At 49.4% G+C, this 16,615-nt stretch overlaps 1 protein-coding gene across 3 annotated transcripts in view; it reads left to right on the forward strand.

Annotated features, from left to right (window-relative positions):
• Positions 1-2,620: 2,620 nt before the first annotated feature.
• Positions 2,621-16,615, forward strand: part of ADCY8 (adenylate cyclase 8) — a 223,451-nt gene continuing 209,456 nt past the window's right edge. For all 3 annotated transcript variants that reach the window (XM_045812205.2, XM_087864614.1, XM_087864615.1), the window contains exon 1: positions 2,621-3,716. In XM_045812205.2, coding sequence (XP_045668161.2) covers positions 2,754-3,716 — 963 coding nt within the window. In that variant the 5' untranslated portion in view covers positions 2,621-2,753. The remainder of the gene's footprint in view (positions 3,717-16,615) is intronic.

Genomic DNA, 16,615 nt, shown 5'->3' on the forward strand with positions numbered 1-16,615 from the left:
CCAGCCTTCTGCCCTCTTTGGGCTCCTTCCTCAAGTCAAGACACTTATTACCCGGCAGAGTTTCAGGAGAGCTCGTGAGGCTGAGGAGTCCAAGCAATTTAGAAAGGGAGAAGCAAGCAGTGTGTCTTTTCTGGGATGATTTCATTAATGTCTAGATAACTGCAAAACTGAGTTTTGGGGTGCGCTTTGCCCTTAACCCCCAGCCTCTTGGGAGTGGGACAGCTCCTCTGGGAGATCTTTATAGTTAAATTAATTCATCCACAAACCGGCTTAAAAATAGAACCGACCTTCTTTCTTTTTAAAATTGAGCATTTTCGTTTGTTCTCTTGAGAGATGGTCGACTACAACTCTAAATGTCTGGGATTAAAGGAGTTTTTCAGGGTGTATATTACATCCCAGAAATCTGTTAAGGGATAGGGGAAAATGTTAGTCGTCTTCTCTCTTGGGATTCTCTGTACAAGGCAGTGGACCAGTTCTGGATTTAAACCGAAACCCATGTGTGTGGATAAGAAAGAATAAAAAGGAAAGAATTAAATCCCGTGTTTCTGGGACACAGTGGACGCAAATAACCCTGGAGATGGAGTATGTGGTTGGGGAAGGGGGCCATCCAAAGCTATTCCCGCTCAGGGCAGGCAGAAGGAGGGGAATTTCTCTTCGGGAGATCAGGGAAAATCGCTCATTCTGGAGGGCTGAGGGGGCAGCGCGGCGGTCTTCTGGGCTTTCACGGGGCGCCACGGGGAGCCGAGAAAGCGCCCAGGGCCTGACGTCATTGGCCATCAGCTGACTGTGCTCAGGGCCCGGGCTCCACCGGCTGCAGCCGCAGTCGCGGTGGCGGAACTGGCGGCCACCGCGGCTCCACCACCTGCAGCCCGGGCTCAGGACTGCGGCCACCACACTTGCCCTGCGGCCCCAGGACCCGGCGCTCCCGCTCGGCGGGGGCGGGGCCGCGGAGCCCGGAGGGCGGGAAACGCGGGCTTGAGCAGGCTGCTGGAAAAGCTTTCCCCGCGTCCTCCCCCTCTCCTCCTATTGTAAACAGGGAGAAACTTGGTGTGCGCGGCACTCAGGGGACAAGCCCTCCACTCCTCAGGATTGGTGTAGTAAAGGCTCTTGCTGGAGCCGTCTCTACAATTGCGGCTTCTTGCTTTTCGCCCGATAGTTGGTTTTGCCAAAAGATAACCCGGGTGGGGAGGACGGAAAGGAGACCCTCTATTTCATCGCGCTGGGCTCTCGGAGTCCGTGGGCAGAGCGGCCTACGAGTCCTGGCTCTGCACCTGCCGAGGACCGGAGCCAGTGCCTAAAAAAGAATAGCGGAGGAACCGGCCCGCGCGGCCAGCTGGAGCGCTGGATACTCGCGCGGGGGGAGGCCGGGGCGCCCGCGGTCGTCCTCACCCCCGCCGGGCTGGGCGTGCTACCGCCTCCAAGACCTGGGGCGTCCTGGCCAGATCTGGGTGCCAGCTCCCTGCCACCACCCCCACCCGGTTCCGGGGGCGTGGCTTGGCGTGGGGGCGGGTTTAAGTCGCCGGGGTGTCTGACCGATCTGACAGGTCTCCAAATTCCTCCCTGCCGCCGGGTGCCCGCAGCGCGCTTCAGAGCGCCAGGGTGGCACGCGGCGCGTCCCTGGATCCGGTGGCGTCTCCGTCGACTTCCCCGCAGCTTTGGGCCTCTCTCCTCGTCCAAACCTTACACCCGCCTCACCCGCCAAGCTTCGGTTCTTAGCCTCAGGGATCCGCACCGGTGGCTTCACGGCGTCCTCAGAGCTGTTGGCTTCGGATCCCTCCCCACTTTTTCCTGCCCCCGCCTCCCAGCTCCGGGCTAAATGGACTCCGAGGAGCGAAGTGAAGGGAATGGGAACTGTGGGCTCCGACCCCTCGGAAGCACAGCTGGAAGGGCTGACCTCGCCTTCTAGCCGCGACTGGGACCCTGCTGCCCTCCCCCTTGCCCGAGGGATGCGACGGGCCAGAGACAGCGCCGCGCAGTCAGTCCTCGCGCAGGAAGAGGAGACAGCCAGAGATGAGCCGAGGAGGGAGCCTTAGCACACCCCCTGCTCCAAATTAACTGTCTGGTGACTTGTTAGCCCCGAGGCTACCACCTCTCCAACCCTTTCTCGGGGCACCCCGCCACCTCCTCGTCCCCCACGCCTCCCCTTTCTTTGCCTCCGCCCCCAGCTCCGCCCCGACTCCCCATCCCAGAGCAATGGAGTTCTCCGAAGGGCTCCGCTCCAGCCACAGCGGCTAACTTCGCACCCGCCGCCGCCGCCGGTCACCCTCGGCCAGTCCTCCTGCAGCCGCCGAGTCGTGGGTGTCCCGAGCCCAGTGCCGCAGCCAGGACCCGCCCGGCGCGCAGCAGAAAGAAGCACGGCGCCCAGGCGCCTCTTGGAGAGCAAAGGCTGCGCCAAGACGCTGAGCCGAGGAGCGGCCGAGAAGCCTGAGCCCGAGAAGGGGGCTGCGTGGCTCAGAGCGCCGCGGCTTCTGCGGACACCGAGCCACCGCCGCCGCGCACCCCAGCTGCGCGGTTTGGCGGGCGGGCGGCGCGCAAGGACGCAGGGGTCTGCGGCGATCTTCCAGACGCCCTTTGCCCCGGGGCGCACTATGACCTGACGCGCGGGGCCTCCTGTCCAGGGCTTGCGCGACTGGGCGGCCGGGGATAGCCAGGCTCGCCGCCCGAGCTCCCGCCAGGCCGCCGTGGGGTCTTTGGGACCCCTCCCCCAGCTGCCTCCGCCCGGCTCTGCGCCTCCCCGGCTGCGGCCCGGCGCCATGGAGCTCTCAGATGTGCGCTACCTGACCGGCCCCGAGGAACTCTACACCATCCACCCGACGCCCCCGGCCGGCGACGGCGGGAGCGGCTCCCGGCCGCAGCGGCTGCTGTGGCAGACGGCGGTGAGGCACATCACCGAGCAGCGCTTCATTCACGGACACCGGGGCAGCGGCGGCGGCAGCGGGAGGAGAGGCTCCGGCAAAGCCTCGAACCCTGCAGGCGGCGGCCCCAACCATCACGCGGCGCCGCTGTCCGGCGACTCGGCGCTGCCCCTCTACTCGCTGGGCCCCGGGGACAGAGCGCACAGCACCGGTGGCACTAAAGTCTTCCCGGAACGCAGCGGGAGCGGCAGCTGCAGCGGCAGCGGGGGCGGGGGCGATCTGGGCTTCCTGCACCTCGACTGCGCCCCGAGCAACTCGGATTTCTTCCTCAATGGGGGCTACAGCTACCGAGGGGTCATTTTCCCCACTCTGCGCAACTCCTTCAAGTCCCGGGATCTGGAGCGCCTCTACCAGCGCTATTTCCTGGGCCAGAGGCGCAAATCCGAGGTGGTGATGAACGTGTTGGATGTGCTGACCAAACTCACCCTCTTGGTCCTGCACTTGAGCCTGGCCTCGGCCCCCATGGACCCGCTCAAGGGCATCCTCCTGGGCTTCTTCACTGGCATCGAGGTGGTGATCTGCGCCCTGGTGGTGGTCAGGAAGGACACCACCTCGCACACGTACCTGCAGTACAGCGGCGTGGTCACTTGGGTGGCCATGACCACCCAGATCTTGGCAGCAGGCCTCGGCTACGGGCTTTTGGGTGATGGCATCGGCTACGTTCTCTTCACGCTGTTCGCCACCTACAGCATGCTGCCGCTGCCGCTCACCTGGGCCATCCTGGCCGGCTTGGGCACCTCGCTGCTGCAGGTGGTCCTGCAGGTGGTCATCCCCCGGCTAGCGGTCATTTCCATCAACCAGGTAACTCCTGCCTGCTTTGCTCTCCCTCCCTCTTCCCTGGGTTATTTAGAAATAGCAGCCGGCTTGTCTTGCCCACTTTGAGGCCCCTCCCCCAGCCTGGCACAGTGCCTCTCACTTGGGAGGTCCTGAGTGTCTTTGGGATGGTATTTCGCTCATCTTAGAGGAGTTGGAACTAAATGACCTCTAAAGTTTCTTCCAGCCCTGCCCTTCTCTTCTGCTTCCCCGAGTAATTCTTCTGTGACATCAGCTGAGAAACAGTCTTCTTTCTGCTCTGCACATGTCCCCCAGGGTCTGTAGTCTCTGGAGCAGGAGACAGAAGGGGAGGAGAAGCACCCCGATTTAGAAGGTGACCCATTCCTTAACAGCTTTTACTCACAAGAGTCGCAGCAGGGTGTTGTAAGGGACTCTGGGATTCAGAGTTGGGTTTCTGTGTATCTCTGTGCCACAAACCCTCGATTCTAGAAGGCAGTAGCATTTGTTGAACACAGTAATTGCTGGTGGGGACCCTACGTATGTAATATCATCAAATCCGTCAGACAATCTCGTGATACGTATTTTACTTGGGGATTCTTTACTGCCTTGGGATTCTAAGAGGATATCTTCTCTTATTAAAGAATCGGAACCCAGTGCTTTGCTTGGATCAGCCTCATCTGGGGCAGGTGGGGAGGGCAGGGAAGTGTCTTTGGCAAAGAATGCAAGTTTTGCTTCATTGATAAAGGGTATTTTGATGTAGATGAAATATTTAGGTGGAACCTGACCCTCCCTCTCTTTTCTTCCTTTCTTCCTGTCTTTCCCATTAAATATGGATGTGTTTCTGGAAACAGAGTTCCCATTGTCTGTGAAGGTGAAGATAGATGGTGACTTTATTGTTGAAATCCACTAAAATCAGTAGATAATTAATGGTCTGTCACTTTGTTTGCCAAATGCCTGGTAGGTAGCAGGAGACTGAATCTGGGGGCTTCTCCATAAAAATGAGGGAAACATGTCAGCTGAAGGGTTTCCACATAGGGGGCTGACACAGGGGCTTGGACAGGGGCCTGCTTTGCACGGTCCTGCCCCGGGCTCAGCGTCTGTGCCACTTTGCTCTATTGAATGCTTAAAAACTCCTCTTCCTTGTGCTCAGGTTTGAATATATCGTTGAATAACCAGGTACAACACCTCCGAAAATTGCTCGTGGTTTCTGGAATGCTGGCACCTGTTATTGATTGGCCTGGGTTTCTAGTGGATTTGGGATTCTCTCTCTTCTCTGATGGCTCTGTATCCATTTGCTCAGGTTACTTATCTGGTTGGCTGCTTTTACAGTGGTTTTTGAAGTCTCCCCGGGTAGAGCAGAGTATTATAAAGTACATGGCTGTGATCATCAGGCATGAAATGGGGAGATGAGAGCCTCTGTAAGGGCTGACCAGCTGAACTTGTCCTTAATAAGACAGTAATGAATGTTTTCTCCGAAATCACCGTGAACCTTTAATACCCACATCTGATAAGGTCTCAATTTGAGATTGTGTAAAATATGCCTTCAGAACTGTGTTTCTCAGTCTTCACACTTGGATCTGAGCCCCACTGGCCTCTGGAAGTCTCAATTTCTTCCAAGCCCTCCTCCTTTTTAGCATTTTCTTTATTATGTATCTCTATGTCATCAGACTCTCCTTCCCTCTCTTGCTCCTTTTTCCCTTCTCATCCTCCTCTTTTTCCTTCTCATCCTCCTTTTCCCTTGTCTTTTTTCAGTATGAGTTGTTTTCATGATATATCCCCAGTATCTCTCATTTGCAGAAAATCCCATTGATCGTAACCCACTGCTTTCCATGCAGTAGCCTTCCTTAGTACACGTTGCTGAGAGACTTCATCAAGTAAGTTTGGGATAGTATTTAGAATAACAACATCCCAAGTGGCAAATGATGAATATTTTCAAAGTTCTAAGTATAGAGACGCTTTGCTTGCCAAATGAATCCAGAAAGTAAATTTTGGCTTCATATTTGTTTTATGCTCTACTCAAATACTACCAGATGGGAGAAAATTAAAAATAACCCCAAAATGTCTTCCCACTCGCATCCTATGATAAACAGTCCTTCGCTTGAAAACCAAGGTCCAGGTACATGCAAACCAAGCTCATTCGACTTTCTGTTTGGGTAGGAAGAGCGGAGGAACTAGTTTCCCAGCGGAGTCAGCTTTTACCAGACTCGGGGAACCGCCAGAGCGCTCTCCTCTCACTTCAGGTGCTGAAAAGACCTTTGTGGCTTTGGCTACAAAATGTTTTCCTTTGGCGCCCTCTAGAGGTCCAAGCTTCTTTCTTAGCTCTTGCAGGTGGGTGAAGTGGAGAATTAATTGCTTTTTAAAACATCCCTGATTTTTGAATAAGTACGTTTTAGTTTTCCCTGTTTGGAAACATACAAGGCATGCCCTGCTAATGACCTCTTATAGCAATTAGCATATAGCATCCTAACTCTTTACCGTCGTCACCCGATCCCCTTACAAGCTGGTTGCTCCTTTTCTCTCCAATTATGTTTCCTTCTCTTCTCCTCAGGCTCCACGTACACAGTACATTTTTCTGCTTTCAGAGATCCTGAGCTCTTTCCCCACTTCTTAGCCTTTGTGCCTGCTGCTTAGAATGATTTTTCCCAGGTCTTCCCAGGACTGAGACATTCTCATTAGTCTGGACTCAGTTCACACGTCACTCCCTAGTTCTTGGCTTGTTCTGTGTTCTCCTGAGCACGTTCACTCTCTGAAATTATCTTACTTGTTGGTATTTATTCTGTTTCTTACCCCAACCCCCTCACAGGAACACAGACACCACCTAAGGGCATAGACATCTATGTGTTTATCAATTTATCCTCAGCACCTAGAAAAATGCCAGCACCCAGCAGGCACTTAGCACACAGACACTGAAGGAACAACACTGTTCATCTCAAACGCAATATGTAAAATATCCAAGCGCCCTCACGTTGTGCTGGTGAAAGCTTTCTACGTGCACAATCACATGTAAGTTACATTTGTGTAAGGCAGTCTTTTATACATAAACGCCTCTGGCGAGACCAAGGCACAATAATAATCCTTCGCATTTGCACAGTGCTTTAGACGTAACTGAGGGCCTTTACATACATTATCACATCTAATGATGACAAACAGATGGTATCCTTCATTTTCATTTCATAGAAGAAAGAACAAATTCCTGGGAGCTTTAAAAAGACAACCCAAAGATGGTGAGCCCAACAAGTGGCGAGAACACAATTCAAATCCCAGCTCCAAAGTCATCCATTCTTAAGAAACCTTCTGGGGTTTCCTTCCAAACCCACATTTGAGCTGACTCAAGACGGAGTACCCGTTTCACGACTCAGGTGTGCAATACCCGATATAGCACATGAATGAATGTTTAATGGAAAAAGCCAAAGGGAAATCATGAGAGAAGAATGTCGGAATTTCTAGGCATAGGCTCTTTGTGGCTAGCTCATCGTCGTGCTCAGCTGGAGACCAGCTTGTCAAGGGAAGGCCACAGACACTGGAATATCGTCTTTTCCACATTTGTCTTGGTTCCCATTAGAGGAAGGCTCACATTTAACTTAGCATTTTCAAGAAGCAAGAAGCTACAGGAGTGTAAAGTCAACACACCTCAGCAACTGCTTCACTTACTGAAAATGCCATTTTCAAAAGTAACAAATGAGTCAATGATTGCCTTCCCTCCACCCAAGCTATGAGAACGTTTCTGTTCTTTTCCTCCTGGCGGAAATTATAGACGTGGCTCGACAGGGCAACAGCCAAGCTGCAAATCTCTGCAGATGCCCTGTTTGAAGAGACATGGGCTTGTGTTCATTTAGCTCTCCACGTGCTTTCCACTGTGGACACAAGCTGCAACTGGAAAAGGGCCAGCCAGGAGGTTCCCTGCCATCAGCACGGAGATCGCTTATGTTTTCTCCACTCAGTGAACCGGTAGACTGAGATCGTGGACTTCCCACCCAAACTAAGAGGTATTGTCCGTGACAGATATATAATGTCACCCATGTATGTTCTAGGTCCCAAGTGGCATTGGAGATAGGGCGGAACCTTCAGAAGCTTCAGAGCTCACTTCAAAGGGTTGCTTTTCTTTTCTTTTTTCTTTAAGATTTTATTTATATATTTGACAGAGAGAGAGAGACAGCCAGCGAGAGAGGGAGCACATGCAGGGGGAGTGGGAGAGGAAGAAGCAGGCTCATAGCGGAGGAGCCTGATGTGGGGCTCGATCCCAGAACACCGAGATCACGCCCTGAGCCGAAGGCAGACGCTTAACGACTGAGCCACCCAGGCGCCCCCAAAGGGTTGCTTTTCTATCCACCCTGACAAAGCTGTTACAGGTAACATGAGGGCTGTTACCATTCCTTCCTCGGGATGCCTCATCCACTTCAATCAAGTTAAATCTGCTTCATGCACGTCATTCCGGTCACCAATAGTAGTGCCTTTGTCCGGAGACGACGTAGATTCTTTTTTTCTCCACATCTTAAATTGTTTATCCTGCCAGTTCACGTTACCCATCTAAATCTTGATTACAAAATCAGGTAATGTGTATGAATAAAATATTAATAATAAGGTCTTATTTGCTGGGTTCTTTGGTGGCTCAGGTAAATCCTGAGGACTGTTGCCGTAATTCACATTTCACTCTATCTGAATTGCTGGTGATGGTAATGTGAGCTACGTAACATTTGAAACTCATCTTCTCATTCTTCAGCTCATTAGTGATAAAATGGTGAAGATCATTTAGTGATTGGAAAACCGAGAGGCAGCAGTATTTAACCAGAAAGATCTCTGCATTCTGTTTCCTCTTGGGGATTCTAAAATGGTAAAGCTTGTGGCCAATTAGTCTTCTGTACCTCTTGGCGAGGCAGATAAGCAGAAGTGTCAGAGTAAAGGTGATTTCTCCAAGATAACTCCAGGAGCAAAAGCAGCCAGGTATGCAAATCCAGGTTAGTTAGTGCTCAAGGTCATGCTGTCAGATCTGAATTTCCATGAAGCATTTTCTCTACTGTCTCACACAAATCCCATCAAACGGTAGAGGCTAGAGCCAGAAAAATACTAATTAAATCGTGATCATTAAGCTCGACTAATAACAAGGGACTTTTAGCTTACATTTGGCCTTTAAAAAACCCTTTGGGAGAAAATGCATTGTTTGTATGAGGTAAGATAGTGGTTAAGGTATGAGCAGGTGGGGGTCAGGTGAAAAGCAGACTTTGTACATGCTTAAAATGCATTCCTGCTGATTTAGGGGCGCCTGGGTAGCTCAGTTGTTTGAGTGACTGTTGATTTCCACTCCGGTCACGGTCTCAAGATTGTGAGCTCGAGCCCCGCAGGAGCTCCCCATTCAGTGGGAAGTCTGCTTGAGATTCTCTCTCTTCTCCTCCTTCTCCCTCTTCCCCTCCCCCTGCGTGTTCATGGGTGTGTGTGCGCGCGCTCTCTCTCCCTCTCTCAAAATAAATGGATAAATCTTTAAAAAACATAAAGAATGAATTTCTGATTATTTAAATTTCTGATTATTGACTTCACAGTGAACATAGAGTCAGTATAATAGAATCACCAATATCTCTCCCCCCATTTGTAAAAGTTAAACGTAAGTGTATATTCTGTGTTCTTTCTCTAAATCTGCTAACTCAAATCACATCAAAGGAAATGTATGACTACTCAAGTGCAGCACATGGCATGTAATTTAAATCATCCCAGTTTGGTGGTTGGTATCAAGGTAAGTGCTCTCTTCGAAACACAAAATATCCATTAAATGAGCGTAACTGGGCTTCTATTCAATGCACCTTGCTAGTTATGCAATGTGTGCATTTTTTAAAACTCCAAATACGTCCGTTTCTGTACATTTTCCTTTAGCAAATTCATATAGGCTTAAAAAAATAATTGCAGTGTCCCAGCATGCCTCAGAAAATGTCTTTCAAAAATTTGACTGTCACCATTCCCAAGAGGTTCCTCTGAATGCCAGGAAATGGAAATATCCCTTTTTCTTTCTTGTAAAAAATGTCCGGAGACTATGCTTTTGGGTTCTAATCCTTCTTTCCTTCCTTTCTTTCTCCCTCCCTCCCGCCACCCTCTCTCCCTCCTTCAATCCTTTCCTTCCCCCTTTTATTTTACTTTTTTTTTGTGATGGAGATACAGGCTTTGCAAAGGATTTTTTTTTTTAAGATTTTATTTATTTATTTGACAGAGATAGAGACAGCCAGCGAGAGAGGGAACACAAGCAGGGGGAGTGGGAGAGGAAGAAGCAGGCTCATAGCAGAGGAGCCTGATGTGGGGCTCGATCCCAGAACGCCGGGATCACGCCCTGAGCCGAAGGCAGACGCTTAACCGCTGTGCCACCCAGGCGCCCCCTGCAAAGGATATTTTTAATGACTGCTGAAGTGACCGGTTAAATCCCATCAGCCCTGTCCTATACCCCTCTTGGCTGTAGAGTTGCGAATAGGCTTGGTGCCTGTGTATTTAGAGACAGTTGTAAAATGATCGTAAGTTGTTTGCTTTGCAAGATTGAATTACGAATTTGTTTTCCTTCATATCCGGTAATGTCACCTGACTGGTATCAGTGGGTCAGAGCATAATTAGATCAAAACCGGGAAGGCTGGGAGGACTTTTCCTTCTGGAGCAGCTGCTGCAGTGTTATGCTAAGTAGGACAAATGCATTAGTCATATTTACACCTTGATGATGGATGGCACTGTAAGAGCTCATCAAAAATAAGTGAAACCAAGTATAAAAAGGAAAGATTAAAAAAAAAAAAGCTATCCCACATGGAGTGCTGCTGGTAACGTGTAATCAGAGGATACTACTACAATCATGCCGCCGTGACATTTCACTGTTGTCTAAATATTTCTTGGGATGCTAATTTATTCATTTCACAAGTGTATCTCTTTTAGTTGATCCTACATGGGTTTATTTTCAGAACATAGGAGACACTTGCAACATTCCTCTCAAACCTTTCCTCTTACCCACAAATGGGCACAATATTAATCCTTCAAGAGACCAGCAGGTCCAGAACCTTCAGCTGGATAGGTTATCAGTTCATTTGACGTATTGCTTTTGAAGCGTGTTCTTTGCTTTGTCTGGGCTGGAAATCAAAGTCACAGAAACTGAAGGTTGGCAGATTTCTATAGTACATAGGTTTGAACCTTAGTTAGCAAGAGGATGGCTCCTGGAAATAATTTCTTCCCTGGCCTTTCTCGGAGCCTGAGTGCAGGAACGCCACCTCACCCAGCCAGCCACAGCAGAGCAGAGGATGCCCAGACCATCTGCCCTGTGCTTTCCCAGGAAATATAAATGGATTTACACACTCAAATTATATCATGGGCGTTTTGTTTATGAAGGACTATTTTAAGGAGTCAGGTCGGTTAAGCAGCCCTTGGAAGCCAGCTCTTCTCACTGCAAGATTTCGCAGCCAGCCCTGCAGGGTAGAGGAAGAACAAGGTAGATTGATTAACCACCGAGGTACCAGACATTCCGAGGGAGGCCAGGCCACAGCCTGGTAGGAATAAAAGCCATGCTCTCTGCAAACGCAACCGTGTGACCACCTCCCCTACCAATGAACTGGGGTTAGAACTCAGTGCGTTCTCAGATAAACCTGCCAGTCCTTGTTTCTTGCATATCTGTGATTTGATGTTTGAATTTCAATTTGCTAGATCATGTGTTTTCACACGTGCAATATCTTAAACGTTCCTTAGCTCCTGGGGGGTTTCTCTCCCTTCTGTCCCACATCTTGCCTTCTATGCCAAAATATCTTTGAGGCACAAAATTCTCTGAAATCAGGAAATGATAAAATTCTACACGGCGAGGGACATGAGCTAGCTGTGAAATTAAATCACATTAATGGGTTTTTTTTTTAGGAGGAAATTTTAAAAACTGCCCTCTCTGTGTAGAGTGCATACCGGTATAAAAATTTTCACATGAAGCAAGAACTGTTGCCACTTTCTGGTGTAAACAACACGTCTTGTCCTGTGTCAGCCAGCTTTCCAGTTGACTGGAGGAAACCATTTCAAAATCTTCTTTTTATTTTTCTTCTGGGGATTACATGCTGAATACACACGATTGCTTATAAAACAGGGGACCAAGGTTTAGGGAGTGCATAATCAACATATATATATTTCTTTAACTTAGAACCTGGGAAGATGAAATGCAGCATAAACAATTTAACAGAACAAGACCAAGAGAAAAGGAAGAACCCTTGAAAGCCTAGGGACACAGGCATGTAGAAGCGTTATGGAGTGTGTTCTCAAATATCTGGGATGCTGTCATGGTGAAGAGAGACTCGTTATTTTACGTGTCTCCTCTGGGACAGAATAAAGATCAATTGATGGTTGCTATAGTGAGAGATTTGGGTTCATTTCAAGCTGAGATTTTGTAACAAACAGACCTGCCTGGGGGCTGCGTTTTGAAGTGATGAGCCCCCTGTCATGGGGATTCTTCAAGGGAGAGTTGTACAGCAATCCATCAGGAGTGGCCTAAAGTAGATTCCATACAGGAGGACTTTTCCTTAAGGTCAGTTGAAAGCCATTGGCGTTCATCTCCAAGCCATCATGGTCCTTTTGTAGGCAGGAAAAAGGAGAGGGCAAAAAGCCAAAGTTAAGATGGCCAACAGGCATTTGTCAACTGAATGGGTTGCCCTTCTAGGAGCTCTTCTGGGATCCCTGTCCAGTGACATCTGCTTACATTTCGGGGGCCAGAATACTGGCATGTAGCTACTCCATGGGCAAGAGAGGCTGGCAAAAATAGACGAGATTTTACTGCATCTCAAGAAGTCAGGATTGCATAGGAAGAAGTGGAGAAGGGGAGAATGAGGATTGAGTAGGTAAGTTGTTCAACAAATATTTGTTGACGGCCCGTCAGGTTCTGGGTTCTGGGCCACAGCTGTGTACAGGATAGTCCAGACTGTTGCAGTAATGAGGCTAATGCTTGACTGGAATTTGGGAGGGAGCTTGTGACTCTGGGTAGGGAGGTAGGGGAGCTTGTACCTGATTCTTAGAGCACGTCTGGCGGGACGCCTCGGTGGCTCAGCCGGTTAATCATCCAGCTTTTGGTTTCGGCTCAGGTCATGATCTCATCGGTCGTGAGATCGAGTCCTGCGTCAGTCAGGCTCATTGTTCAATGGGGAGTCTGCTTGAAAGATTCTCCCTCTGCCCCTCCCCTGCTCTCTCTCTCTTTCTCTCTATCTCAAATAAATAAATATTTTTTAAAAAGACATGTCTGGAACACAGCATTCTGTAAATATTTTATACAGATGCAAGTCTTTGGCTTTTTTTTTTTTTTTTTCTACAGACTTCTAAAGCATGAAAAATCAAAGTTGTGGTGGGTTTCTTTTAGGAGTTGTGTGAAAGGAAAGGTCAGACTCTAGAAGACATTGGATCTTCCCTCTTAGTGAAGAGAGTGTACGGGGACCCAAGAAAGGGCTAGAGGATTGGTTATTTAAGTAGTTCCTTGCCACAAACTGAATGCATCCCAAGCTTGGACCGGAAGATGTGGTAGGATGGAGTGTTCGCCTCATGCGGAGGAGGGTCTGGCTGGTCTGCAGCTCTGGGCATGCCCAGTTGCTCTGTGTTCACAGTGACCCCAGCTAAACACTTGGGAGCTCCAGAAGACCCATTCCCAACCACAGGTAGGCAGACCAGGTGCCTAGGCAAAGCTTAATTCCCTCTTCTTGGTACATTGTGCACCCTGCATTTGTCCCCTGTCAGAGCAATGTCATAACATTCCCTGGGAGCCACTTGAGGTCAAGGGCCGTGTCTTACTCACCTCTGTGTTCCTAGCATGTAGCAGAGCACTTGGCCCATGGAACAGTTCTGAGCATGATACTTTTAAACTAATGGAATGAATGAATGTTACATGACCCCCTCCTTTCCCCAGGCCCTACCCCCACCCTGAATCACACAATTAATCAATAGGGAGTGAGTAACCAGTGAAAGAAGAGAAATTAGTTTCTCTAAGAAAGAAGAGAGAAATTAGAAGATGAGGTCAGGGAGAAACCAGAAAACCCATCAAAAGTTACCCCCTTCTGAAGTGCTTTGGGCTAGAAGCCCCAAGCTGAGTTTTGCTAGACATATGTTTAAAAAGTTATAGTAGACAACATGAAGAAAAATCCCAAGTGATCATCCATATCGTTTAAGTCAAAAAAGAAAGAAAAAGGAGAAAGAGGTGGGGAAAGTCAGGCACCTAGAGTATCCATTAAGTGTGTGTCCATTCGTGAAAATTTTAAATGGGTCAGGCCCATCCCCCAAAACAGAGTCCTAACACGGGGCCCACCTCATTCACTTCCTTCTTGGTGGTTTAGTATCTTGGCTCTGAATCCCAACACCAGCATCTTGCTTGGATGTTCTTTGAGCACACCCCAAATGGCCTCTTTGGCCTCGACTTCTGGTCTCCAGTCAGTGTTCACCTTCTAGCTTCATACAGGTGGAGCTGTGGGCAAGAGGGGCTCCGACCTTCAGACCTCATTTCTGGCACTCTCAGACCTCATTTCTGCTGGTCTCCCACTACGAAGGGGAGAACACTGCACAAAACTGGTTGACTTTGCTGAGCATGGTATACAGATCATCGCTTGGACTGCTGTTCATGCCCCTCAGCTTAAAACGTATCACAGAAAGGCCAGTTTGTCCCCTAACTGGAGCAGTTTATCTGCATACTGCCTCACAGCAAAGTCAAGCCTGATTTTAGATATCGGCGTCCAATGCAATTAACTAAAACGGTCTTCATGAAATCCCTTAAAAGGATGACTTAAGTCTTTCCTTTTTGGAATTTTCCCACTTAGTTCCTCTTTCTGCTGTCAGTTAGTTCAAGACACAAAGTCAACCTCAAGAACAGCAAGCTCAAGCTCGTATTCTTTTAAGTTCAAAGTCAAACTCTCCTCGTTACTTGGGTGAGCTTTCCTTGCCTGTTGGTGGTGGGCAGCGCATGTGAAGATGGGTTCTTGGCCCCAACAGTCAGTTTCGGATGAACGGAGTCCCCCTCCTTCTCTATTTAAGAGACAGATGCAGCTTCTTGCCTTTTACCAAGTGACTAATCGCATCAGAAGCAGTCCTTGGGGCCCTGCCCACGCCATTTCAGCCAGAGACCAATTCTGAGCTCTGCCAATGGACAGTGAGAGATATTTTTGAAACCGTGTAAGCACATTTCCTTAAAACGAATTCTCGTCTTATTTTTGCCATGATTTTTTTCCAGCAACTTTGGCCAAATGGCCTGGCTTCTTCTGCCACGAGTATCTTTATGTCTCAAAGAGTTTTGTGAGTAGCGAAGAGAAATACAGGATCATGAAGGGTTCCCAGGACCCCAGACCAAGTTAGGTATTCCTGCTCTGCTGACCGCATCGCCCTTTCCCTGCCCATCTGTCCCGCCCCATGCTGCTGTCATTGGTCTCCATGCTTCTCTCACCAGCTGGGCCGTGAGCTTCACAAAGGCAGGGGCTGTACCCGAGCCATGGGTGTCTCTGTGATACAGTCTAGTGCTGCTTACATTCTCTTCCTCCTCAGATGCTTCAGTTCTCGTCTTCAGTGTTGGGGCTCCTTAAATTTCCATTCCACGTATCTCCTCGTTACCTCACTCCACACATTCCCCTGGACAATCCCTCCCTCCCTCCATTACTGACCATGGATCTAGGTGCTTCTTACTCTTAAATCTGTATCTCTAGCCCAGGTTTCTTGGCTAAGTTTAAGACCAGACCATCTAGTGACCTGCTGGGTGCCTCTAATTAAGGGTCTCACAGCCAGTTCAATGTCAACAAATCAAAAATCATCAGCCTCCCACCCAACATTCGTGTGAATGCCTGATGGTGTTGTCTTCTGCTGCTGGATCTGTCCATAGCTCTCCACCCTACTCCTTGCTCTTCCAGGGCAGCCCCCGGGATCACTCAACTCAGTCATTCCCTGTGCTCCTCCAAGCCACCCCTCCACCCACCAGGGAGTAGGCTTCTCCCAAATTCCAGTAGACTCACCCCTCGTGCCTGAGGGTAAGTTCCACAGTTGAACCCATCCCCAGTTTCCGGACACCTTGTGCTGCCTTACTCCTGCGTCTGCTTTCTGGGGCAGCTCTTCAGTCGCCTTCTCCCTTCCCGGTCTGCCAGTACTCACCCAGGGGTCACCAGCTCCAGGAAACTTCCCCTGTGCCCCTCCTCCAAGACACGTGCCGGTTTAAGAACAAATGGCATTTGTTTCATCGGAGAATCACGTGTGCTTGTCTGATTTTGAGAATCTGAGGTCAGACAAGGTGTTTAAGGGAGGAAGGGTCAGCAGACGCTACGGAATTTGACAAAAAGATGAACAGTCTTTCGAGCAAGACTCTTTCGGTGGGGAAGTGCATGTATAGAGGGCTGCCAGGAGCGAAACCTGCCCATATCACGGGAGAGCACTTGAATGTGAGCCCCCCGCAGGGTGAAGACTCACACCACCTGGGATTCATTGCCATGGGTAACTTTAGGACACCAATAAGGCTCTTACTCTTTCTGCACCTCACTTTCTTCAGCTGTAAATGGGAATAATAACATTAGCCCAGAAGCTTGTCGAAGAAATGAAATAGACATGGACTATTTAGAATATTTAGATCTGGGCTGGTTCATAGAATTACAGAATACATTTGGTTTTTTACTGCAACTTAATTTTTAAAACTGACCGCTTTTTCCATGGAGTCCTCTGCCCTGAGGGGTCCCTTCCCAGGCTTTCCCTTGCTAAACATCTGTGTACGGCAGACCGATGCTTGCAAACTTGAATATGCACAGACATCACCTGGAGGTCTTAGTACAGCCTTTGGATTTAGGAAGGGGGTCCCAAGATTCTGCATTTCCAGCAAGTGCCCAGGTGTTGCATGCTGCCAGCCTGTAGATCTAGTTTGGGGAGAAAGGCTTTGAATTCGGCACAGACCGCACCTTCTCTGCAATGGTTTCCCTGACACTCCACTGGTAGGCTTATTAGGC

This window comes from Ursus americanus, chromosome 9 (genome assembly GCF_024610735.1).
Source record: "Ursus americanus isolate L20-20 chromosome 9, mUrsAme1.1.p, whole genome shotgun sequence".
Classification (NCBI taxonomy): domain Eukaryota; kingdom Metazoa; phylum Chordata; class Mammalia; order Carnivora; family Ursidae; genus Ursus; species Ursus americanus.